Source organism: Zalophus californianus, chromosome 14 (assembly GCF_009762305.2).
Source record: "Zalophus californianus isolate mZalCal1 chromosome 14, mZalCal1.pri.v2, whole genome shotgun sequence".
Classification (NCBI taxonomy): domain Eukaryota; kingdom Metazoa; phylum Chordata; class Mammalia; order Carnivora; family Otariidae; genus Zalophus; species Zalophus californianus.
In genome coordinates this window covers 44,049,422-44,074,618 of record NC_045608.1, presented here as the reverse complement: position 1 = coordinate 44,074,618, position 25,197 = coordinate 44,049,422, and the positions used below count along the sequence as shown (strand labels likewise).

Below are 25,197 nucleotides of genomic sequence, written 5' to 3'. Positions count from 1 at the left end.
GACCTCTGCACTAGGGAATCATTTCATGTTTTTGAGAAGGGAAGGCAATCTGATTGTAATGTTGGTTGTAATCAATGAGACAAACTGAAGGCAGTAGGGTATAGGCAAGAGATCATAAGAATCTAGCTTACAATTCCATGGGCTTGGGTGGTCATGTTCAGGAAAGCAACTAAAGTGGATGGAGCAAGAAAGAATCTTGGGTCAAGTCAAAGTCAGATGGAGCAGCATTAACTACTCCCATGGATAAACCCTAATCCTAAGGAGAGGTTTACTCCCTTTTCTGTACCTGACATGTGTGGGACCTCTTATTTGTAGTGGGGAGAGTCCAGATGCCCTTAGGCAAGTCTTGCCCCTGATTGAAGCAGAGTAAAAAAACTAAGACAACCTCCGGAATAAAACATGTGAAAGATGAACTGACTGGGCAAGAAGGGAAGCTCTTTGAATTCTATTTTCAGGCCCTGCAGAGACCCTTTGAAAGCTGGAGAAGGATCATTTCTCTATGAAGCGTTTTTGTAGCTACAGTGAGGCATCATATCTTTGCAATCCATTGTACTTGGTTATATAATCTTGTCAACTGTGTCAAACTCTCAGTTAGCCAACAGGTATAACAATAATCAATAGTTTTTAATACCACATACCGGAGATACGGTATCAAGTGAACATGCTTTCCAAAGAGTGGAAATTATGTGCTGTTGAAGTTTCATCTTGAACCTGAACCTCATTCACCTAGAATGAGTGAATATGTGTGCATGCTTTAAGGAGCAGTGTTTGGGCTGTAGAAGTCTGTTTACATGAAGAACCAAGACTCCTACTTGGACAGTCAGTGTTGGGAGAGAGGGATAGTTCTGAATAAGGCAGTGTCTGTCAATTAAATTGTTCTCCAGCCCAGTTCCCCCAGACTTATGCTTTAGTTATAGGGTACTGGGGAGACAAGAAGGAAGGCGTCAAAACTGAGTTAGGAGATTAAGAATCCTTGGAATTAGTGATTTCATCAGTAGAAGGAGACTTGCTCTTGACATAGATCTTGGCATACTTGACTCAGGTATTTACCATATTTGGATAGATGTTGGCAGCAGAATACTTGCATGCCCCTGAAAATGGGGGTCTCCGTAATTTTTGTGCCTAGGCACCCTAGTTGCCGCCCTGGTTAGCAATCATAGACAGCAGTGGTAGCAATTTTGGTGACAATTAGATGCAAGTAGGAGGGGGAAAATGGTGAGTTCTGTTGGAAACCATCATGTGTAGGTTTGAAAAACTCATAAAAAGACAGTCACCCCATATGCGCTTGTAGAATAAATCTTGGGGTGGCTTCAAAAGAATGTGCATTGTTGCCTCCCATCCTCTGTGGCATGTGGTGGGCTATAAATATAAAAATGACTCAAACAACCACATAAATATTTTATTACATAATGAAGACTTAGATATTGTAGGAGTATGTGAATTCTCCTTCCACAAATCAAATTATATTTGGTGTATTGTATTTTTCCTGGAAAGCTACAGAGAAGTTGCAGACACAGCTATGTTATTTCCCACTCAGTGTTTGCTTTATAATGAAGGAAAATAGCTATTTCTTAAGGAACAGGTGTAGTGCTAGTTAGTCAAGAGAATAGCAAACAGCAATGGGCTGCTGCCCTGGAAACAGCCTGGTGTCCTAGCAACAAGCCCATTCATTTGCCTGGCCTGCCCTGTGGAGTTCTGTCAACACAGGTAAAGGGCTGACCTACAGCACTTAAGTGATAGCCTTTCTGTTTCAGAGAAAAGCAAGGCCCATATACGTGAACCTGGTAGTGAAGGAGAAAACAGATCATTCTGCTAAGCAACCAGTGATTTGGAAGGTAAAAGAACAGCAATGTGGGAGTTAAATTTATTCACATTTCCTTTTCTTCTAGATGGGCTGGAAGTAAGTTTCTTTAACTGTTGGCTCTCCTAAAGGAAGGATCAAAACTTTGGTGAAAGTAGTTAATGCTATGACCTGTGGCTCTGCTCTCGCTGCCTTCTTTGGGTTAAGAAGTGCAGTATTTTCCCAAAACTTTATTTGGCCTCTGCCTCCATGAGTAGCCACAAGGGGTAGGAGAAAGGGGACAGAACATATCCTGGTGGTGATTTGAAAGTTATAGCTTCCATTTTCCCACATATTTCAATTGTAATCCCTAAATTCTATGAGAATACTTGAGATTTTTGATTGGAAAATGTTCAAAATATCTCCTGAGACCCATAGGAAATTTCAAATGATTGGAACTAGCCATGGAATAACATATAGGGTGAATTTTCTGAGGCCAAAGCAGAAACTCAATAGGATTTGTATCTGTGCTGAGTGCAGATCTCATATCCCTGGGATCATGACCTGAAGGGAAATCAAGAATCAGATGCTCTACTGACTGAGCCACCCAGGCACCCCACGAAATCAAATACTTACATGAAACTTCTATTCCTTTAGAATGGCTCGAACCTTTTATTAGTTGATGTCTAGGCTAGTAAGTCATACACACACATACACAAAATATTTTTAAGTTTTTCATAACTAAATCACCAGAAGCAAAAAAAAAAATCATTTTAATAATGAATCTCAGGTCTTAGTTTGGTTTCTAAAGGAGTTTCGGTTTTTCATTTTGACTTAAAGTGATGATACAAAGTTCTAGGAATTGGTAAAAATTAGCACAGGAGAGTAATGAAACAAGTCAGAAAATTAGTTTAAAAATTCAAGTGGATGCCCGAAAAATGTCTTTGGTAACTGTGGAGATAATTGTTTGTAACAAAGAACATGTTGAGTAACTATATTGTTATCATTATGACAACATAGGCTTTTAGAATGAAGTCTTACACAGAGGGAAATAATTCCCTACTTCCAAATTGGTGACCAACCAACCAATTTAGAGATTAAAACTACAAATGAATTGTATTATATTTCAGTTGATTACATTTAATTAATCAGTAACAGGAAAGCACAGATGAAAGAATTTTTTGTAGTATGATTGATAAGGAAAAAACAAATGGTGCTGAGTGATGGTATGAGACAACTTTCAGCAGAGCACATGGAGAAAGGAGGAAATAATCACAGATAATGCCAATCAATATAAAGACAGAAAGTCTTGAAGAAGACAACAAGAACATTTTTGTTAAAAGTGATTACAGGTATGTTGTACACCCGAAACTAATACAATATTGTATGTCAAGTATGCTTCAATTAAAAAAGTGAATATAGAGAAAGTTATATTTGTGTATGTTGCTGATGGCTTAAAGAAACACCCAAATATGTTTTATTTTAGCAATGCCTTTAATTAAGAATAAACAACAAATTCAGTAGTTATGTCAACTTCTATTTTAGTAACACGTTTCAAGCAGATTACAAATCTCCTAGTAACCATGGAGTCACAGTTCTTCTTGAAAAAAAGAAAAATTGTTTCTCTGCAGCAGTTTGCTCTGAAAGGCAATGTATTTGTAGAAGCAAATTTTAACACCAAGAGGTACTATTTTGTGGGCAAAGTATGTGAATTTCGACTTGGAGTATGCTCCTTGAAGTGCATTTAATTTTCTAAAGGATGTTTTTCCACAAGGTTAAACAAAAGGTTTAACAAAAGTTTTAAAGTCCTGTTAAAAAATTTCCTAAGAGTTCTCATCTCACTTGCTTCCATTTTACTTCTGCTTTTCTGTGGTCACTACTGCTGCGCAAGAAGCAATTTTGTAAGCATTTATATGGCTGTGAGCCATGTATGAGTCAATTAGATTGCCTATTTTTTAAATCTCTCTAACAGTTTATAGAACAGACTAACCCCTTCTTTCACACTGCATCAGGCCTGGATTCTGCCCTTTTGAGGAAGAATACATTAGACCAAAAAGAAAAAGCATCTCAATGAGATAAGAGCCCAGAAAGAGTAGCAAACTCTTCTCTCTCTCCTCCTTTTAAAAATGATATACAAGGGGCACTTGGGTGGCTCAGATGGTTAAGCATCTGCCTTTGGCTCAGGTCCTGATCTCCCAGTCCTGGGATCGAGCCCTGCGTCCAGCTCCTGGCTCAGCGGGGAGTCTGCTTTTCCCTCTGCCTCTCCCCCTGCTCAAGCTTTCTCTCTGTATCTCTCTGTCTCAAATGAATAAATAAAATCTTTTAAAAAATGATACACAAACACCTCTTGAGATCTATTTGAAACACATGTGCAATGCTTAGAAAAGAGTAATTCATTACTAACAGGGCTCAACAGATTCCCCCATCCCTAAATACCCCCACCCCAGTCCCTTATTCTTCTGTATTTGTTTTAGATTCACTAAGCCATGTTGTTTACCAAAATTGCACATAACTTCCCATGAGAAACCCATTTTCTATGAATACAAGTCTCTGTAGATAGAAGAGAAAGTCAGCAATGTGAAACATAGTCTGTTCAGTATCACTCTAGGCCAGTATTCAACTGAGCTAAACATAATGGACTAATAAAAAGAGTAGCATGGATAATACATATGAAAACAGGAGATAGAAAAAAATGTTTTTAATTGTCTCTGGGGCCAGAAGACTTGCCTTCCTTCCTCTTTTCTTCCTTCTGCCCTTCATTTCTATGTCTGATGAAGCTAATATTAACATTAGTTTGCCTTCCTTGAGCACAGGGCAGATGCCTAGGCCACGAGTGATGAGAAGTGGGCTCATAATGTGCTGAAAAAGAATTCAACCTGGAATTTCAGCTTCATGTGTTTGCATCTTAAGAATTACTTGGTCTGCCTTGATAAGCTAATCAGATGCTATTTTATTCTACATATATATTCCGTATTAGACAATACAGCACTTGATGTTGGCCATCAGCTACATAGGACCAGGGACTGGACCTCTTTGTGCTCATCATTACAGTCCAATAATCTAGCAGAGCATGGCATAACATAGGCACTCAATAAATATTGAGGAATAAGGTGGCTTTGGCTTAGTTTTTCTAAACATTTACAAATGCTGAAACTATTTGCACTTACCGAAACACACCATGTTCTCCACATCTCCCTGTATTTTAACCCATGAATAACTCAGCATAGAATTTCTTTTAATTAGCCTTTTACCTTTAGATTCCTACCTAGTCCTCAGGTTTTAGATTGAAGAATAATGCTCCTGTGATGCTTGGGTGGACTCCTCTGTTTTGTGATGTTTCTTCCTTCACACAGCACACAGCATCTTGTACATGCTGCTCTCTTCTGGCATTGGGATTGCTTATTGGCTTAAAAGCTTGTCTCTCTCTGAGCTATGAGTTCCATAATGGAATGTATCTTTCATCATTGTAACCTCAACCCTAGCATGGGTCTGATTTGTTGGGATTCAGGCAATGTCAATTCACTGAAAACCATTTCCTTTCACATCCCAAAAGGCAAAATCTGACACCTAATCAAGCAATTGGGATATAATCTGATGCACCTCATAGTAGAAACATGATACAAAAAGGCCCCTAAGAGCACGAAGGAGGGAATGCTTATTCTTTCCTGGATATTGGGATTAGGTTCTACAGAGAAGGTGACATTTGACCTGTCCTTGGGATAATGAGAAAGAGTTCACCAACTGGATAATCTAGAAGATAGAACACTGTGAGCAAAGACATTAAGATGTAGAAGTCCACAGTGTAGCACTGGAATTCTGCTTTCCAGCTAAGATGGAATAACAGGAACCAGATTTATCCTCTCATCTGAACCAACCGTAAAACCAGATAAAATATATGAAATGATGGTTTCAAGATATTATACACAGGTAACAAAGAACAAAGATGCAAGGTGGAAAACAAGTAAAATGAGCCCTGTGATTGTCCCAACTTACCCAGAGGCAGTTTCCAGGCCACGGAAACTTCCTTCAGGTAGAAGGAAACTCGGCAGGACCCACTTACCTCCCTGAGTCAGGACTCTCAGGAAACCAGGGTGCTTATTGTCTACAAGGAAAAGCACTGGAGCTTCAAAGACAAAGAACCCCAGAGACTAAAGAGATTTCCCCTTATTCTTCTGTATTTGTTTTAGATTCACTAAATGGAAGACTGGAGTCTTCAGCTAAGTACTGATTAACATGTACATATAAGAAACTACCTGAGGCTGGAGAAAGAACAATGAAAAGGTTTAAAAGAAATAATTCCTGGAGTTAATCCATTGATGGTTCCTGTTCCTGTATCCAGAGTGGGAATCCTCATAATTCACAGAATGTTGGCCAGAAAGGTTTTGCCTCAGTAGTGGGACAAAATTAGCCATGGACTCAAAGCTGCTCTAGTCTCACCTACCCCAAATCAAAAGCAAGAACTGCGTATTAGTTTTCTATCGCTGTGTTAACAAACTGACACAAATTTAGCAGTTGAAAGCAACACTAAATTTATCTCCCAGTTTCCATGGGTCAGGAGTCCTGGTACAGGTTAGCTGGTTCCTCTGCTCAAGGCCTCACTAGGCAGAAATAAGGTGAGGATGTTGCCTGGGGCTATGCTTCTCATTCGAGGCTTGGAGTTCTCTTTCAAGATAATTCCAGTTATTGGCAGAATTCACTTCCTTGCAGTTGTAAGACAGAGATCCCCACTTTCTTGCTAGGTGTTGGTACAGGACCACTTTCAGTCCCCAAGGGCCCTCACAGGCAACAGACTAGCGGGAAAGTGGTCTCTACTGTATCTCCTTTTAAAGTCTCCTCTGATTTGGTCAGGACCACCCTGGATGATATCTCAGTTCCTGGTGTGGCTCTAAATGTACATAAAGGAAATATTTAGGATAACTACATTAAAAACGGGAGGGTAAAGGGATATAAAGATAAGCATGGTTTCTTTATTTGAACTGGTAAATTGTCAACAGCAGTAAACTGTGATAAGTTGTACGTATATAAAATGTAATACCTAGAATGATGACTAAAAATCTATACAGAGACATATGCAAACATACCATATAAAACATAAAAACAGAATTATAAAAATTGATCAGGTAACCCATTAGAAAACAGGAAAAGGAACACAGAGAAGCAAAAAAGACATTAAACACAAAACAAAAAATAAAATGGCACATTTAAGTCCTAAAGTAACAATTACATTGAATGTAAATGATCTAAAACACCAATCAAAACTTACTATGGAGTTAATATAATCAAGATAGTTTGGTATTGGTAGAAAAATAGACAAATGGATCAATGGAATGGAATAGAAAGCCCAGAAACAGACTTACATAAATATAGTCAACAGATCTTTGACAAGGAACAAAGGCAATAAAAGGGAGAAATGACTGTCTTTTCAACAAATGGTACTGCAACAACTGGACAGCCACACACAAACAAAAAAGAATCTGGACACAGACCTTACACCCTTCACAAAAATGAACTCAAAAAGGATCTCCTGTAAATACAAAATGTAAAACGATAACTATAAAATTCCTAGAAGAGGACATAAGAGAAAATCCATGATCTTAGTATGGTGATGAGTTTTTGCATACATCACCAAAGGCATGATCCGCGAAATGAATAATTGATAAGTTGGGTTTCATTGAAATGAAAAACTTCTACTCTGAGAAAGACAATGACAACAGAATGAGCAGACATGTCACAGAACTGGGAGAAAATATTTGCAAATACTTTGCAGAATATCTGATAAAGGACTCTTATCCAAAGTATACAAAGAAGCCTTAAAACTCAACAGTAAGAAAGAGAACAATCCAATTTAAAAGTGAGCAAAAGACCTAAACAGACACCTTACCAAAGAAGATACCCAAATGGCAAATAAGTATATGAAAGATGCCCAACAGCTTATGTCAATAGGGAACTGAAAATGGAAGAAACGATGAGATACCATCACACACCTGTTAGAATGGCCGAAATGTGAAACACTGACAGCATCAAATGCTGATGGAGAATACAGATCAACAGGGGCTCCCCTTCACTGCTGGTGGAACTTTGGAAGACTGTTTGGCAGTTTCTTATAAAATTAAACATACTCTTAACATATAATCCAGTAATTGCACTCCTTGGTATTTACCCAAAGGAGTTGAAAACTTATGTTCACACAAAAACCTGCACACAGATGTTTATAGCAGCTTTATTTATAATTGTCAAAACTTGGAAGCAGCCAGTATGTCTTTTAGTGGGTGAATAGATAAACTGTAGTACAGTTTATCTGAATAGATGTACTGTAGTACATGAGGCAATGGAATATTATTCAGCACTTAAAAAGAGCTATACGGGGGCCGTGGGTGGCTCAGTCAGTTAAGCGTCCCGTTCTGGGTTTGGGCTCAGGGTCATGAGATCAAGGCCCACGTGGGGCTCCGTGCTTGGGATTCTTTCCCTCTCCCTCTCCCTCCCTTTCTAAAGCCCCTCCCCTCATACCCACACAGGCACACACATGCCCTCTCTCTCTCTCTCTCTCAAATATATAAATAAATAAAATCTTTAAAAAAAAGCTTTTAAACCATGGAAAGATATGGAGGAAAATTAAATGCAAATTACTAAGTGAAAGAAGCCAATCCGAAAAGGCTACATACTACACCATTCCAGCCATATGACATTCTGGAAAAGGCAAAACTATAGAGACAGTAAAAATGTCAGTGATGTCAGTGGTTATGGGGGAGAAAGGCATAAAGAGGCACAGCACAGAGGATTTGGAGGGCAGTGAAACTACTCAGTACGACACTATTATGGTGAATACATGTCATACATTTGTCCATACCCATAGAATGTAAAACACCAAGACTGAACCCTAATGTAAACTATGGACTTTGGATGATAATGATGCGTCATTGTTGTTTTATCAATTATAACAAATGTGCCACTTAGGTATGAGATGTTAAGTAGAAGAGCTTTCACATTTCAGAAGCAGAGATATATGGGAACCTTCTGTACTTTCCGTTCAACTTTGCTGAACCTAAAACTATTCTAAAAAATAAAGTCTATTAAAATTCTTTTCGAAAATGGAGATATTTAGAGGTGCCTGTGTGGCTCAATAGGGTAAGTGTCTGCCTTCAGCTCAGGTCATGATCTTGGGGTTCTGGGATAGAGCCCTGCCTCACGCTCCCTGCTCAGCAGGGAGTTTGCTTCTCCCTCTCCCTCTGCCCCTCCCGACCTCATGAGGACATGCTCTCTCTCTCTCAAATAAATAAATAAAATCTTTTTTTTTTTTAGATTATTTATTTGACACACAGAGAGAGATAGTGAGAGCAGGAACACAAGCAGGGGGAGTGGGAGAGGGAGAAGCAGGCTTCCCGCGGAGCAGGGAGCCCGATGCAGGGCTCGATCCCAGGACCCTGGGATCATGACCTGAGCCGAAGGCAAATGCTTAACGGCTGAGCCACCCAGGCGCCCAAATAAAATCTTTTTAAAAAATGGAGATATTTAAAACTGCTTTTTGTGAGTTATTTAGTATGTTTTACAGCAAATCTAAACTTGATTTCTCAGCCCTCGAATGGTTTGGTTTTTCAAACTTTTTCATACTTTTATAATGTTAAAGGATACCATACTTTTTTTTTAAGATTTTATTTATTTATTTATTTATTTGAGAGTGAGAGAGAGAGAGAGAGAACAAGCAGGGGGGAGGAGCAGAGGGAGAGGGAGAAGCAGACTCCCCGTTGAGGAGGGAGCCCAACACAGAGCTCGATCCCAGGAACCTGGGATCATGACCTAAGCCAAAGGCAGATGCTTAACCAACTGAACCACCCAGGCGCCCCAAGGATACCATACTTCTATTAAAATATCATATAAGAATATTCCTTTGAGGCAAAAGAACATAAAAACATAAATATACTCACGAGATATGGGATGTAACTTTACACACCATGTTTTTGGAAACCTTTAAAAATTATATAAATATTTGGTCCTTCTTACTAGGTACTAGAAAAAGGAAGAATTTTTTAGCTTCCTCTTTTAATACAACTGAAAATAGTACAGAGTCTTTACTTGTATATTAAGATAGACACACATACACAAATACATTTAAACACATGCAAATTCACAGACTATGAAGTCAGATACCCTGTTTAAATTATGTTTCTGTCTTATACTGGCTTCCTGACATGTATAAGTTAATTCATATTCTGAGGCTTAATGTCTTTATCTATAAAATGGAGATATGTCAGAGGGCTGTGATAATTAAAATGAGATAATCAGATAAAAGTCTAGAAATATACAAGGCACACAGTAAGGGCTTAATAAACATTGATAAATATAACAAATATTCATTAAAATTATAAATATTAACTGTTAATACATTCATCTAACACCTTTCTGACATTTTATTCCATGCAACTTATAAACTTTTAAAATAAATAGTATATCTTAGTGAAAAACCTGTATTTGTCTCCTTATAGAACGGGTTAAAAAGTACTTATAATTAAAATTTTTAATCTTTTGGAATGCTTCTATTTAGAAATCTGATCATTATATAGTAATAGTGAGAAACTGAATAATGAAATGAACAATCCACTTATAAATAATTCTTTTTTTATCTTTCACAAATGCCAATTCTTGGTCATTATGAATGCATTCTCCGTTTCCCAATTGCCTGTTCAGTGAAAAATGCATAAAACTCCAGTTTATTCAGAGTACAAGCAGTTGAGATAATCAAGTAATTGAAAAAATTTTACACTTCAAATTTGCAAAGAAAATCCCAATCAAAATTAGTTCCAAACAGGCAAGTTGATTTGGAAAACTTTTTTTTTTTTTTAAGATTTTATTTATTTATTTGACAGAAAGAGACACAGCAAGAGAGGGAACACATGCAGGGGGAATGGGAGAGGGAGAAGCAGGCTTCCCCTTCCCAGGCTGAGCAGGGAGCCCGATATGTGGGGCTCAATCCCAGGACCCTGGGATCATGACCTGAGCTGAAGGCTCATTGGTTTCAGGAGTAGAATTTAGTGATTCATCACTTACATATAACACCCAGTGCTCATCATAAGTTAAAAAAATTTTTTAGATTATGCTTTCAATAGTGTTTCTTATAGCTTCTATGAACAGAGTTCATGTCAATACATGGTGTTCAAAAAGATGATGCTGAACCCACTAATTCTGAATAAGGTAAACAATTCATTATAATTTGTGCTAAATAAAGTATTTTAAAGTATAATTTTTTGTACTTTAATTTTTTTTGTCAACCTCACATATTTCAAAAGCCACATATACTGCATGTGTAGAGACTTTAAATCTATGTTTTGCAAGGGGGCGCCTGAGTGGCTTAGGTGGTTAAGCAGCAGACTCTTGATTTAGGTTCAGCTCATGATCTCAGGGTTCTGGGATTGAGCTCCACATCGGGGCTTGGGCTCTGTGTTCAGCAGGGAGTCTGCTGAAGACTCTCTCTCCCTCTCTTTCTGTCCAGCCCCCTGCTTGCACTCTCCTTTCTCTCACTCTCTCCCAAACAAATAAATAAATCTTAAAAAACAACGACTATGCGTTGCAGAGTAAAATAGGTGAAGACTATTAAGAGGTAATAAATTAGGGAAGTCATAAAATAAGGAAGTCATGGGGATATAATATACAGCATAGGGAATATAGTCAATAATATTTCAATAACTTTGTACGGTGACAGATAATAACTAGATTTATCATGGGGATCATTTTGTAACATATAAAAATATTGAATCACTATGTTGTACACTTGAAACTAATGGGATATTGTATGTCAATTATGCTTCAATAGAAAAAAAAATACTATGCTTTTCAGAGACTAAAAAGCTGGATGACACAGTAAGAATATATTCCAGCTGACCTTATCTGAAACAGAAGTTATATATATACATAATCTTGAGCTGTAGTGATGACTGAATATGAATTCTGAGAACTTGAAGACTGGTATTTAGGGGTGATATATTTTAGAAATAGCTGAGGAAAGATTTTTAGCTTTTCAAATTTAGTCTTTAAAAGCTAAGATGTACCATGTATATTCATGGAAATATTTTGTTTTCCTAAAATACCTTTAAGTGAACATGGATTCATTGAAAATAATATGGACAGATTGAATCATCTTGTTGCAAATAGAAAGCAGAGGAATTGATATAAAGGAGAAAGGAGTTTTAAACATAATTTGCTTGTGGGATGCCTGGGTGGTGCAGTTGGTTAAGTGTGGGACTCTTGGTTTTGGCTCAGGTCATGATCTCAGGGTCGTGAGATCGAGGCCCATGTTGGGCTCCACGCTCAGTGCTAAGTCTGCTTCAGATTCTCTCTCCCTCTCCCTCTGCCCCTCCCACTCATGCTCTCTCTCTCTCAGATATATAAATAAATCTTTAAAAAATAATAATTTACTTGCAATATATATAAGTCAAATCATTATGTTATATGCTCAAATATACAATGCTGTATATCATGTATTATTTCAATAAAACTGAAAGAAAAAAATTTGCTGAAAGAAATCTAAGCTAAATAAAGGCATCATCTTTCCCAGCTAAAACTAAATTATTAAGGTGATAAGTCTTTTTGGTAGTATAAAGGCAGTATTAATAACTAATGTGAGAGTTTGACACTTCATTAAATTATTTATCAATCATTTGTTTCTCACAGCAACATCTGATGCAGGCATTATCATAATTCTCATATTCCAAGTGAAAAGTTTTAGACTCAGAAAGGATACTAGGCAGTAAGAGTTGTTTTCTGGTCTGTAGTGATTTTTTTTTTTTAAAGTTCCATGCTGGGGAAATAACAGTCATGTATAGGTGCCAAGGGGATACTATTTCCTCTCCCATTGACACAGCAAGCTCTGATGGCCAATGCTGCCTTGTTAGGACTAAAAACAACCTAACAAAATTCTCCACTATTTTGAGATCCAGAAATAGATATCAAGTCAATCCTGACTCCCTCAGGAATTTAGGTTGGCATTTAAGGAGTGGGAGTGTGTGGACTCTGGCATTAGGGGTCACTCTGATGTTCAGTCCCTCTGATGTTTACTAGAACACAGTTTTGGGGAAAAGAGGACAAGGAAACAGGCTAGAGATCCCAAAAGGTAAGGAAAAAAAAAAGTGTTCCATACAGAATTTTAATTCTTTCAAGCTATTATTTCAACTGACCACCATAGAATGCTTTCTAAAATTTTTCTCTTTTGCTAATGTGAGATTGCCTTGTATTTGGAGGGCATATGTTTCAGTCACTACACAGTTCTCAACTTGTTCTGAAAGCCAAATAGTTCTGTTTTTAGAAACATGTAAGCTACGTAGTTATCTGACAAAATTAGATTAAGATATGTGACTGGGGAGTATGAAATGGAGTACTTCCAGTTTGTGAATCTGGAGAGCTTATATTGAAAAAGATTTGGAAAAAGAAGTATTAGCATGGATAGAGACATTACATAACTATAAATGGGTAACTCATCAAAAAGATGTGAACAATCCTAAATGTGTATGAACCTAAAAATAGGGCTTCAAAATATGTGAAGCAAAAACTAATAGAACTAAAGGGAAAACTACATTTATACAGGGAGGTATCAGTACTTCTTTCTCGGAAATAAATAGAACAACTTAATAAAAAACCAATAGAGTATGAAAGAACAATACTTTGAATCAATTTGATCATATTTACATTTATAAAATATTCTACCATCAGCAGAATACAAATTTTTTTCAAAGGTACATGGAACGTTTATTAAGATAGACCATAGTCTGGGCCATAAAGCAAATCTTAACAAATTTAAAGAATTAAAACCATACTAGAATAGGCAAATTCATAGAGACAGAAAGTAGGCTACAGCTGCAAGGGGCTGGGAAGGAGGAGGAGGTTTTTGTTTAATAAGTGCAGAGTTTCTATTTGAAATAATAAAAAATTCTAGAAATAGATAGTGGTAATAGTTACACAGCATTGTGAATGTGTGGAAAGCCATTGAATTGTACACTTAAAAATGATTAAAATGGTAGATTTCATATTATGTATCTTTTACCACAATAGGTAATTGGAGAAAAAAATTATTAAACATATTAAAAAATATGTTACCTAACAGAACAAAATTAAACAAGAAAACAATAGAAAGATACCAGGAAAATTCTCAAATATTTTGAAATTAAACAATACATTTCTTTTTTAAATTTTTTTATTTTATTATGTTATGTTAATCACCATACATTTCTAAATAAACCAGGTGCCAAAGAGGAGATTTCAAGAAGAGTTAGAAAATATTTTGAACTGAATGAAAATGTAGCATAAAAAAATTTGTGGAATGTGGCCAGTACTTAAAGGGAAATTTATAGAAGCAAAGCTTATGATTAGAAAGGAACAAAGGTATAAAATCAATAGCCTAAGATTTCAACTTAAGAATCTAGAAAAAAGGGAGGGGTGGTGCCTGGGTGGCTCAGTCATTTAAGCATCTGACTCTTGATTTTGGCTCCGGTCATGATTTCAGTGTTGCTTGGGATTTTCTCTCTCTCTCTCCCTCTCCCTCTATCCCTCCACCACCTCTCAAAAAAAAAAAAAAAAAAAGAATCTAGAAAAAGGGAAGCAAATTAAATGCAAACCTAGTAGAAGGAAGGAAATAATAAAGATAAGAATAGAAATCAATACATTTGGAAACAGAAAAATAGAGAAAACAAAAAAATCCAAATGACCTTGAAAAGATCAATAGAATTTAGAAACATCTAGCCAAACTGACCAAGAAAAAAGAGAAGATACCAACTACCCTGATATTAAGGATGAAATAGGGTTTATCACTACAAACACTACAAACGTTACGAGGACAATAGGTGAAAATGATGAAAAAATTTGATTCCCAGAAACGAAATAACTTAGATGAAATAAAACAGTTCTTTGAAAAACACAAATTAATAAAGCTCCTTCAAGAAGAAATGATGACCTAAATAATGGCTTAAAACTTCCAACAAACAAAACTCTAGTGAGTTATACCAAATATTTAAAAATATATCAATTCTACACAAACTCTACCAGAAAATGGTAGGGGAAGGAAGCCTTCCCAACTTATTGTATGAGTCTAGCATTACCATGATAATAAAACAAGCAAAAAAGAAAAAGAAAAAGAAAGAAACATAAATGAAACATAGACACAAAAAAAAACCTTTAAAATTTTAGTAAATTGAATCCAGCAATATATAGAAAGGATAACTCCTCATGATAAGTTTGGGGTTTATCCAAAGAATGGAACGTTGGTTTAACACTTACAAATCTGTGTAATTTACCATACCAACAGAGTACAAAAGAAAAACCACATAATCATCTCAAGAGATGCAGAGAAAACATCTATACTTGAATTTTTAAAAAGCTTATCGAACTAAGAATAAAAAGAAATTTCCCCCATTTTAGTAGGAACACCTTTAACTAACATAATGGTGAAAGACTGAATGATTTTCTTTAAAATCAGGCACAAGAAAGGATGTCTACCCTCATTGCTTTTATCTAACACTGTACTTGAGGGCCAAACCAGTGCAATAAGACAAGAAAAAGAAATATAAACACAGATTGAAAAGAAAAAAAACTCTGTTAACTGACAACAAATAGAGAATCCCAAAGAATGTATAAGACAGCTACTGAAGCTAATAAGTGAATTTAGGAAAGTCATAAGATTCAAGTCAATATACAAAAATCAATTCTACTTTGATAAAGTAGCAAAAACTATTAGAAATTGAAATTTGAAAACTATATGATAGTGGGGCCCCTGGGTGGCTCAGTTGGTTAAGTGTCTTACTTTGGCTCATGTCATGATCTCAGAGTTCTGGGATCAGCCCCATGTTGGGCTCCCCCTCAGTGCAGTCTGCTTGTCCCTCTTCCTCTGCCCCTCCCCCCGCTCATGCTTGCTCACTCTCAAACAAAATCTTTTTTAAAAAAAGGAAAATATGATAGCATAAAAATATGAAATATTTAGGTATATGCTAGCAACATATATGCTAAAAATTATAAATCATTGATGTAAGAAATAAAAGAAGACCCAAATAAATGGAGAGTATACTATATTAATGGATTGGAAGGCTTTTTAGAATATCAGCTTTCCCCAAATTTATCTATAGTTTTAATGTAATCTCCATTGAAATCTCAGCAGAGTATTTTGCAGAAATTAGCAAGTTGATTCTAAAAATTCATAAACAGAGGACCTAAAATAGCCAAAATAACTTTGAAATGGGAAAACACACTACTTGATTTAAACTTACTGTAAACCTATGGTTATCAAGACAGTGTAGTACTAGTAAAGGATAAACATAGAAATCCACTGAATAAAACAGTTTAGTGGGGCGCCTGGGTGGCCCAGTTGTTAAGTGTCTGTCTTTGGCTCAGGTCATGATGCCAGGGTCCTGGGATCGAGCCCCGCATCGGGCTCCCTGCTCCGCGGGAAGCCTGCTTCTCTGTCTCCCACTCCCCCTGCTTGTGTTCCCTCTCTCGCTGTCAAATAAATAAATAAAATCTTAAAAAAAAAAACACACAGAGTTTAGTTTCATACAAATTGGCCAATTGGTTTTTGACAGGTTTGTCAAAGAACTCAGTGGTGAAAAATCAGTTTTTCAGCAACTTCGATCAAACAATTTGACACCCATATGCAAAACTAAAAGAGAATTATCTTTCTGTTGTTGATTTATAATATTTTATTATGTTCAATTAACATACTTTGTATTATTTTAATTTATTTGAATTTGTCAAGATTTGTTTTTGCTTTCAGGTATTTTATGTAAAATCTCATTATTAGGTGTGTACCCACTTAAAATTGTTATGTCTTCTTGGTAAGTGACCATCTTATAAATCTTAATGTCCTTTTTAATCCTAATAATATTCCTTGTTCTGAAGATTACTTTGTCTGATATTAAAATAGCCACTCCAGGGGCACCTGGGTGGCTCAGTTGGTTAAGCATCTGCCTTCGGCTCTGATCATGATCTCAGGGTCCTGGGATCAAGCCCTGCATCGGGCTCCCTACTCAGCGGGAAGTTTGCTTCTCCACCTCCCTCTATCCCTCCCCCAACTCATGTGTGAGAGAGAGAATCTCTCTCTCTCAAATAAATAAATAAAATCTTTAAAAAAATAGCTACTCTGGCTTCCTTTAAATCATTGTTTGCATAATACATCTTTTCCATCCTTTTATTTTTAAACTGTTTTTATATTTAAACTAGGTTTCTTGAGAAGACCATGTAGTTTTTTTAATCCAATGTGACTACTTTGATCTTTTAATTGGTGTGTTTACCATATACATTTAATATAATTATTTAGTATAATTATAATATAATTGGTATGGTTGGTTTTAGGTCTACAATTTTGCTACATATTTTTTTGTTTGCCTTTTCCCTCTTTCCTGCCTTCTTTTGGATAGTTAAATGGTTCTAGGATTATATTCTATTTTATACATTACATTTTGTTATTCTCTCTGTTTCTGTCTGTCTCTTTTTCTGGTTTTTCTAGGTAAGATTTTCTTAATAACAATACTATTGATATTTTGAACTAGATAATTATTCTGAACAGCTATTCTGTGCAGGTAGGATGTTTAGCAACATTTCTGACCTCTATTCACCAGATGCCAGTCACACTTCTCTCAGTTATGGCTGTCTCATGATGCCAGTTGTCCCTTGGTGGGCAAAACTACTGCAAGTTGAGAACCACTGCTCTTGTTAGTACAATAGAAATATTTAACATTTCAGAGTCTACTTGAGTAATGTTTTAATTTTTAAGTAATATGTAGACATTTACAACCACATAAATCCCTTACTCTTCCCTTTATGTTAGAGTTGTCGTGTGTTTTAAATGAACATGCATTTATTTTTTAATTTAATTTTTAAAGATCTATTTATATATTTTAGAGAGAGAGAGAGATAGAGAGAGAGAGGGGGAGGGAGCACACGAGCAGGGGAGGGGCAGAGGGAGAGGGAGAGAGAGAAACTCCAGCAGACTCCCCAAAGAGCATGGAGTCCAGCTCAGGGCTCCATCCCACAACACTGAGATCATGACCTGAGCCAAAATCAAGAGTTGGATGCCTAACTGACTGAGTCACCCAAGTGCCCCTAAATTAACATGCATTTAAAACCCTATCAGACAGGGGCACCTGGGCGGCTCAATTGGTTGAGCATCTCCCTTCAGCTCATGGTCCTGGGATTGAGCCCCATGTCAGCCTCCCTGCTCAGTGGGAAGACTGCTTCTCCCTCTCCCTTCCCACTGCTTGTGCTCTCTCTCTCTCTCAAATAAATAAAAAAATAAAAATAAAACCCCATCAGACAATGTGAAAATTTTTTTTTTAATAATTATACATATTTGGGGGGAGTCTGGCTGGGTCAGTTAGTAGAATGTGCAACTCTTGATCTCCGGATCATGAGTTCAAGCCGCACATTGGGTGTGGAGCCTACTTAAAAAATGCAAAAAAAAAAAAATTACACATATTTTAATTTACTTTTAAAAAAGTATTCTATATTTATCCAGATATTGCTGTTTTTATTCTTCTTTTGTTCCTAAAGTTCTAGGTTTAATCTGGTGTTATTTTCCTTCAGTATGAAGAACTTTATCATTTCTTTTATTGCCATGTGTTCTTTTAGTTTGTCTTCATCTGAGAAGATCTTTATGTCTCCTTCATTCCTGAAGGATAGTTTTGCTGGATATAGAATGCTAGGTTAACAGTTCTTTCCTATCATTTTTAAAATGTTGTTCTACTGTCTTCTGGCCTCCATGGTTTCTGATGAGAAGTCCACCATCATTATTAACATCATTGTTCTCCTATATTTGTCATTTCCTTAGCTACCTTTAAGATTTTTTTCTTTACATTTGGTTTTCAGTAGTTTGATTATAATGTGTCTGGGTATGATTTTCTTTGAGTTTATTCTGTTTTATGTTAACTTCTTGAATATGCAAGTTAATGTCTCTCACCAAATTTAGGAAGTTTTCAGCCATTGTTTCCTCAAGTTTTTTTCTGCATCAGTTTCTTTCTTTCTTTTTTTTTAATTTTATTTTATTATGTTATGTTAGTCACCATACAATACATCATTAGTTTTTGATGTAGTGATCCACGATTCATTGTTTTCATATAACCCCCAGTGCTCCATGCAGTACGTGCCCATCACTGGGCTAACCATCCCCCCATCCCCCCTCCCCTCTAAAACCCTCAGTTTGTTTCTCAGAGTTCATAGTCTCTCATGGTTCCTCTCCCCCTCCGATTTCCCCCCCTTCATTTTTCCCTTCCTTCTCCTAATGTCCTCTATGCTATTCCTTATGTTCCACAAATAAGTGAAACCATATGATAATTGACTTTCTCTGCTTGACTTATTTCACTTAGCATAATCTCCTCCAGTCCCATCCATGTTGATGTAAAAGTTGGGTATTCATCCTTTCTGATGGCTGAGTAATATTCCATTGAAAATATGGACCACATCTTCTTTATCCATTCATCTGTTGAAGGGCATCTCAGCTCTTTCCACAGTTTGGCTATTGCAGACATTGCTGCTATGAACATTGGGGTGCCCATATGGCCCTTCTTTTCACTACATCTGTGTCTTTGGGATAAATACCCAGTAGTGCAATTGCTTGGTCATAGTGTAGCTCTATTTTTAATTTTCTGAAGAACCTCCACACTGTTTCCCAAAGTGGCTGTACCAACTTACATTCCCACCAACAGTGTAAGAGGGTTCCCCTCTCTCCACAACCTCTCCAACATTTGTTGTTTCTTGCCTTGTCAATTTTTGCCATTCTAACTGGTATAAGGTGGTATCTCAGTGTGGTTTTGATTTGAATTTTCCTGATGGCTAATGATGATGAACATTTTTTCCTGTGTCTGTTAACCATTTGTATGTCTTCTTTGGAGAAGTGTCTGTTCATGTCTTCTGCTTATTTTTTGACTTGATTATTTGTTTTCTGGGTGTTGAGTTTGAGAAGTTCTTTATAGATCTTGGACATCAGCCCTTTATCTGTAGTGTCATTTGCAAATATCTTCTCCCATTCTGTGGGTTGCCTCTTTGTTTTGTTGACTGTTTCCTTTGCTGTGCAGAAGCTTTTTATCTTGATGAGGTCCCAAAAGTTCATTTTTGCTTAGCCTTTGGAGATGTATCTTGAAAGAAGTTGCTGTGGCCGATGTCAAAGAGGTTACTGCCTATGTTCTCCTCTAGGATTTTGATGGATTCCTGTCTCACATTGAGGTCTTTCATCCATTTTGAGTTTATCTTTGTGTATGGTCTTAGAGAATGGTTGAATTTCATTCTTCTGCATGTGGCTGTTCAATTTTCCCAGCACCATTTATTGAAGAGACTGTCTTTTTTCCATTGCATATTTTTTCCTGCTTTGTCAAAGATTATTTGACCATAGAGTCAAAGGTCCATATCTGGGCTCTGTATTCTGTTCCACTGGTCTATATGTCTGTTTTTGTGCCAGTACCATGCTGTCTTGGTGATCACTGCTTTGTAATATAGCTTGAAATCAGGCAATGTGATAACCCCAGCTTTGTTTTTCTTTTTCAACATTTCCTTGGCGATTTGGGTCTTTTCTGATTCCATACAAATTTTAGGATTGTTTGTTCCAGCACTTTGAAAAATGTCATTGGTATTTTGTTCGGGATGGCATTGAAGGTATATATTGCTCTGGGTAGCATAGACATTTTAACAATGTTTATTCTTCTGATCCATGAGCATGGAATGTTTTTCCATCTTTTAGGAACTCAATCACAAGAAAAAATTTGGAAGAAATTCAAACACTTGGAAGCTAAAAACCACTCTGCTCAAGAATGTTTGGGTCAAGCAGGAAATCAAAGAAGAGCTTAAGCAATTCATGGAAACCAATAAGAACAAAAACACATCGGTCCAAAACCTATGGGATACTGCAAAGATGGTCCTAAGGGGGAAATACATAGCCATCCAAGCCTCACTCAAAAAAATAGAAAAGTCCCCAATTCACCATCTAACTCTACACCTTAAAGAACTAGAGAAAAAACAACAAATAATGCCTAAGCTACACATTAGAAGAAAAAAATTAAGATTTGAGCAGAGATCAATGGATTAGAAACCAGAAACACAGTAGATCAGATCAACAAAACTAGAAGCTGGTTCTTTGAAAGAATTAATAAGATCAATAAACCACTGATCAGACTTATCCAAAAGAAAAGAGAAAGACCCAAAGTAATAAAATTATGAATGAGAGGGGAGAGATCACGACTAACACCAAGGAAATAGAAACAATTATTAGAAATTATTATCAACAACTATATGCCAATAAGCTGAGCAACCTGGATGAAATGGATGTCTTCCTGGAAACCTATAAACTCCCAAGACTGAAACAGGAAGAAATTGACAACCTGAATAGGCCAATAACCAGTAATGAGATTGAAGGAGTGATCAAAAACCTCCCAAAAAACAAGAGTCCAGGGCCTGATGAATTCTCTGGGGAATTCTACCAAACATTCAAAGAAGAAATAATACCTATTTCAAAGCTGTTTCAAAAGATAGAAATGGAAGGAAAGCTTCCAGTCTCATTCTATGAGGCCAGCATTACCTTGATCCTTAAACCAGGCAAAGACTCCATCAAAAAGGAGGATTTCAGACCAGTATCCCTGATGAATATGGATTCCAAAATCCTCAACAAAATCCTAGCTAGTAGGATCCAAAAATACTTTAAAAGGATCATCCTCCGTGACCAAGTGGGATTTATCCCCGGGTGTTTCAACATTCGCAAATCAACCAGTGTGATAGAACACATTAATAGGAGAGAGAAGAACCATATGGTCCTCTCAATTGATGCAGAAAAAGCATTTGACAAAATACAGCATCTTTCCTGATTAAAACTTTTCAGAGTATAGGGATAGAGGGAACATTCCTCAAGTTCATAAAATTCATCTATGAAAAACCCACAGCGAATATCATCTTCAATGGGGAAAAGCTGAGAGCCTTTCCCTTAAGATCAGGAACATGTCAAGAATGCCCACTCACACCACTATTGTTCAACATAGTACTAGAAGCCCTAGCAACAGCAATCAGACAACAAAAAGAAATAAAAGGTATTCAAATTGGCAAAGAAGTCAAACTCTCTTTTCGCAGATAACAGGATACTTTATGTAGAAAACCCAAAAGACTCCATCCCCAAATTACTAGAACTCATACAGCAATTCACTAATGTGGCAGGATACAAAATCAATGCACAGAAATCAGTTGCTTTCTTAGACACTAACAATGCATCTATAGAAAGAGAAATTAAAGAAATGATTCCATTTACAATAGCACCAAAAACCATAAGATATCTCTGCATCAGTTTCTTTATAGGACTCCACTGTTACAAATGATAGACTTTTGATATAGTCCCACAACTCCCTGAAGTTCTATTCATCTTTTTCCAATTTTTTCCTCTTTGTTCTTCAGAATGAATGATTCCTATTAATCTACAAGTTCACCGACCCTTTTCTCTGTCATCTTCATTCTGCTATTGAGTTCAGCTAGTAAAATTTAAATTTCAGAGATTGGATGTTTTAAAATCATTTTGTTCTTTTTTTTATAATTTAAATTTTTTGCTGAGTACTTTTATCTTTTTATACATTTTATTTAGTGAGTGTTTACCTTTACCTCATGGAACTTATTATAGCATCTATTGTTTTAAAGTCTTTGTCTTATAATTTCAGCATCTGTGTCATCTTAGGGTTTGCACCTGTTCATTGTCTTTTCCCTTAAGAATTCCCAAAGAACCACATTTCTTGGTTCTTTGCTTATCAGGTAATTTTGGATTGTATTCTGGGCTTTTTGAATATTAAATTGTGTAGATATGAATCCTGTTAAAATTCTCTAAAGGATATTATTATTATCATCATCATCATAATCATCATCATCATTACTGTTTTAGCAGGTGGTCAACCCAGTTAGCTTCAGACTGCAAGTTTTTATAACCACTTTATAGACAACAAGCAAAACGACTGGGTGTGCAGCATCTTGGAACCCTCCATCAAGTGTGCAGATCCTTCGTGTCTCCAGGAACTCCAGGCCTCACCATGGTGGAGTCTGAGCGCCTCTCAGCCCGTGGCTGCTGGGCTGCCTTCACCAACTTCTTATGCACCAGAAAGGGAACTCTCCTATTTGCTGAGATTGTATTGTGTCTGGTGATTCTAATCTGGTTCAGCCTCTCAACACCAGGATACTCCTCTCTGTCAGTGGTTGAGATGATCCTTGCTGAGATCTTCTTTGTCGTCTACATGTGTGACCTACCCACCAAGATACAATCCATCAACTGGCCTTGGACTGATTTCTTCCGATCCCTCATTGCAGTCACCCTCTACCTAATCACCTCCATTGTTGTCCTTGTCGAGAGAGGAAATCGCTCCATAATCATTGCAGGGGCACTGGGCCTCATTGCTGTTTGCCTCTTTGGCTATGACGCCTACATCACCTACCCCTTGAGGTAATAAAGACATACAGCAGCCCTGACTGACTGTGCAGATGATCCATGTTGGTGGACTCCCTTTATTTCTCTCTGAGACCTGGTTGGAGGTTTAATTCTTAGTTCAATTCTCAAAGCTTTTGCTAGGCAGTTTTGGGTCTGTCCTGTGCACATGCAGCTCAAGAGTAAACTAGGGTCTGTATAGTTTCTTACACAGTATTAAGGCATTCTCTTAGCCTCACTTCCTTCCAGCTTTCCTCCTCTGCTCTCTGCCCCACAAAGGCCCCCTTTCCCAGTTCTTCTGTGCAGAAAGGTGAGGTTTCTTTATAGAGTTTTACCTGCTCATATCACTGCTGCTGAGCAGCTCTGCATGAGGAGCCTGCCCTTGGGGCAAAACCACAAAACAGAAGAGGGGAAAAAAACAGAACACCCATTCTCAAATGTGTTGCTTCTTCAAGTTTAGACTCCACTCCACAATCTGTCTGATTTCATTTACTTTTTTTTAAATTTTATTTTATTATGTTATGTTAATCACCATACATCATTAGTTTTTGATGTAGTGATCCTTGATTCATTGTTTGCGTATAACACCCAGTGCTCCATTCAATACATGCCCTCTTTAATACCCATCACCAGGCTAACCCATCCCCCCACCCCCCTCCCCTCTAGAACCCTCAGTTTGTTTCTCAGAGTCCATAGTCTTTCATGGTTCGTCTCCCCCTCCAATTTCCCCCCCTTCATTTTTCCCTTCCTACTATCTTCTTCTTCTTCTTCTTTTTAACATATAATGTATTATTTGTTTCAGAGGTACAGGTCTGTGATTCATCAGTCTTACACAATTCATAGCGCTCACCATAGCACATACCCTCCCCAATGTCTATCACCCAGCCACCCCATCCCTCCCACCCCCCACCACTCCAGCAACCCTCAGTTTGTTTCCTCAGATTATTTCATTTACTTTAAGAGTCCTTGGGTCATTGTTTTTGTGTATTTTGTCCAGAGTTTTTAGTTGTAATGAGAGAGATAGGTCATAGTGGATGTACTCTAACTTGATCAGGATTGGAAGCCACATTTTGAGAGTGGATATAAAAAAAATTTTTTAAAGGATGTTTGTAAGGATATATAAAATTAATATAATGGAAGAGTAAGGTCTTAGAGATCATACAGCCCAGTGGAATTCCCTCAGTGATTGCCTGGGGTAGGAAGGGGGTAAGAGTGCTAAGTATAACAACACCAATCAAGTGTATTCTTAAAATAACTGACCAAAGTCAGACCTCAAGCATTCTAGTTATGCTGAGATATCTTGATGCCCTTTCTCATACTCTTCTTCAGTGGGTAACTTGCACAAACATCCTTTAGTGATGTCTAGAATAGTGATTTAAAAATTATGCTATTCAGAGCTCTAGGCATTCCATGGAGCCCATTCAGGACCAAAAGTAGTGCAGAGAGGGTATACTCCCTGGTACCACTCCCTGCTTCAATTAAAGCAGTCCGCTTTTTTTTTTTAAAGATTTTATGTATTTATTTGAGAGAGAGAGAGCGCGCGCGCGCGCACACACACACACACACACACACACACACACACACATACACACACGCAAGTGGGGGGGAGGGGCAAAGGGAGAAGGAGTAGCTCAGCTGGGAGCCTGATTTTGTGGCGGGGGGGGGCCTTGATTCCAGAACCCCCAGATCACAACCTGAACGAAGGTGGACACTTAACCGACTGAGCCACCCACGTGCCCCTAGAGCAGTCCACTTTTACCTGTTTCTCTTATTGGACTATGTCATAACACGTCATAACAACTAAGATTTACATTGGTAAAAAACAAAAAGAATCGCCAGTTTGCAGTAAAGATCCTGGGATTGATGAGCAGTTGGACGTATGTGATGGTGCTTTCCAACTCTTTTCTCTGATATTTATAAAGTAGTTGAGTTACTCTAGATAGGAAGTACTGAGGACTTGTCAGGGATTGCCCAGGGGCACTAGGGAAGGTTCAGGGCAGTAAAAGTGTTTCTGCTT

General features: G+C 37.2%; 1 protein-coding gene across 10 annotated transcripts; it reads left to right on the top strand.

Annotated features, from left to right (window-relative positions):
- Positions 1-1,688: 1,688 nt before the first annotated feature.
- Positions 1,689-23,234, top strand: LOC113913018 (proteolipid protein 2-like). Of its 10 annotated transcripts, none has more exons than XM_035723988.1 (3): positions 1,689-1,835; positions 3,028-3,132; positions 22,650-23,234. In XM_035723988.1, exon 3 carries the CDS (start codon positions 22,792-22,794, stop codon positions 23,200-23,202), a length of 411 nt encoding a protein of 136 aa, XP_035579881.1. In that variant the 5' UTR covers positions 1,689-1,835; positions 3,028-3,132; positions 22,650-22,791; the 3' UTR covers positions 23,203-23,234. The 10 variants fall into 10 exon arrangements, with proteins under 10 accessions (XP_035579881.1, XP_035579878.1, XP_035579880.1 ...); XM_035723985.1 differs by having other exon boundaries at positions 22,647-23,234; XM_035723987.1 differs by having other exon boundaries at positions 3,025-3,132.
- The last annotated feature ends 1,963 nt before the right edge of the window (positions 23,235-25,197 follow it).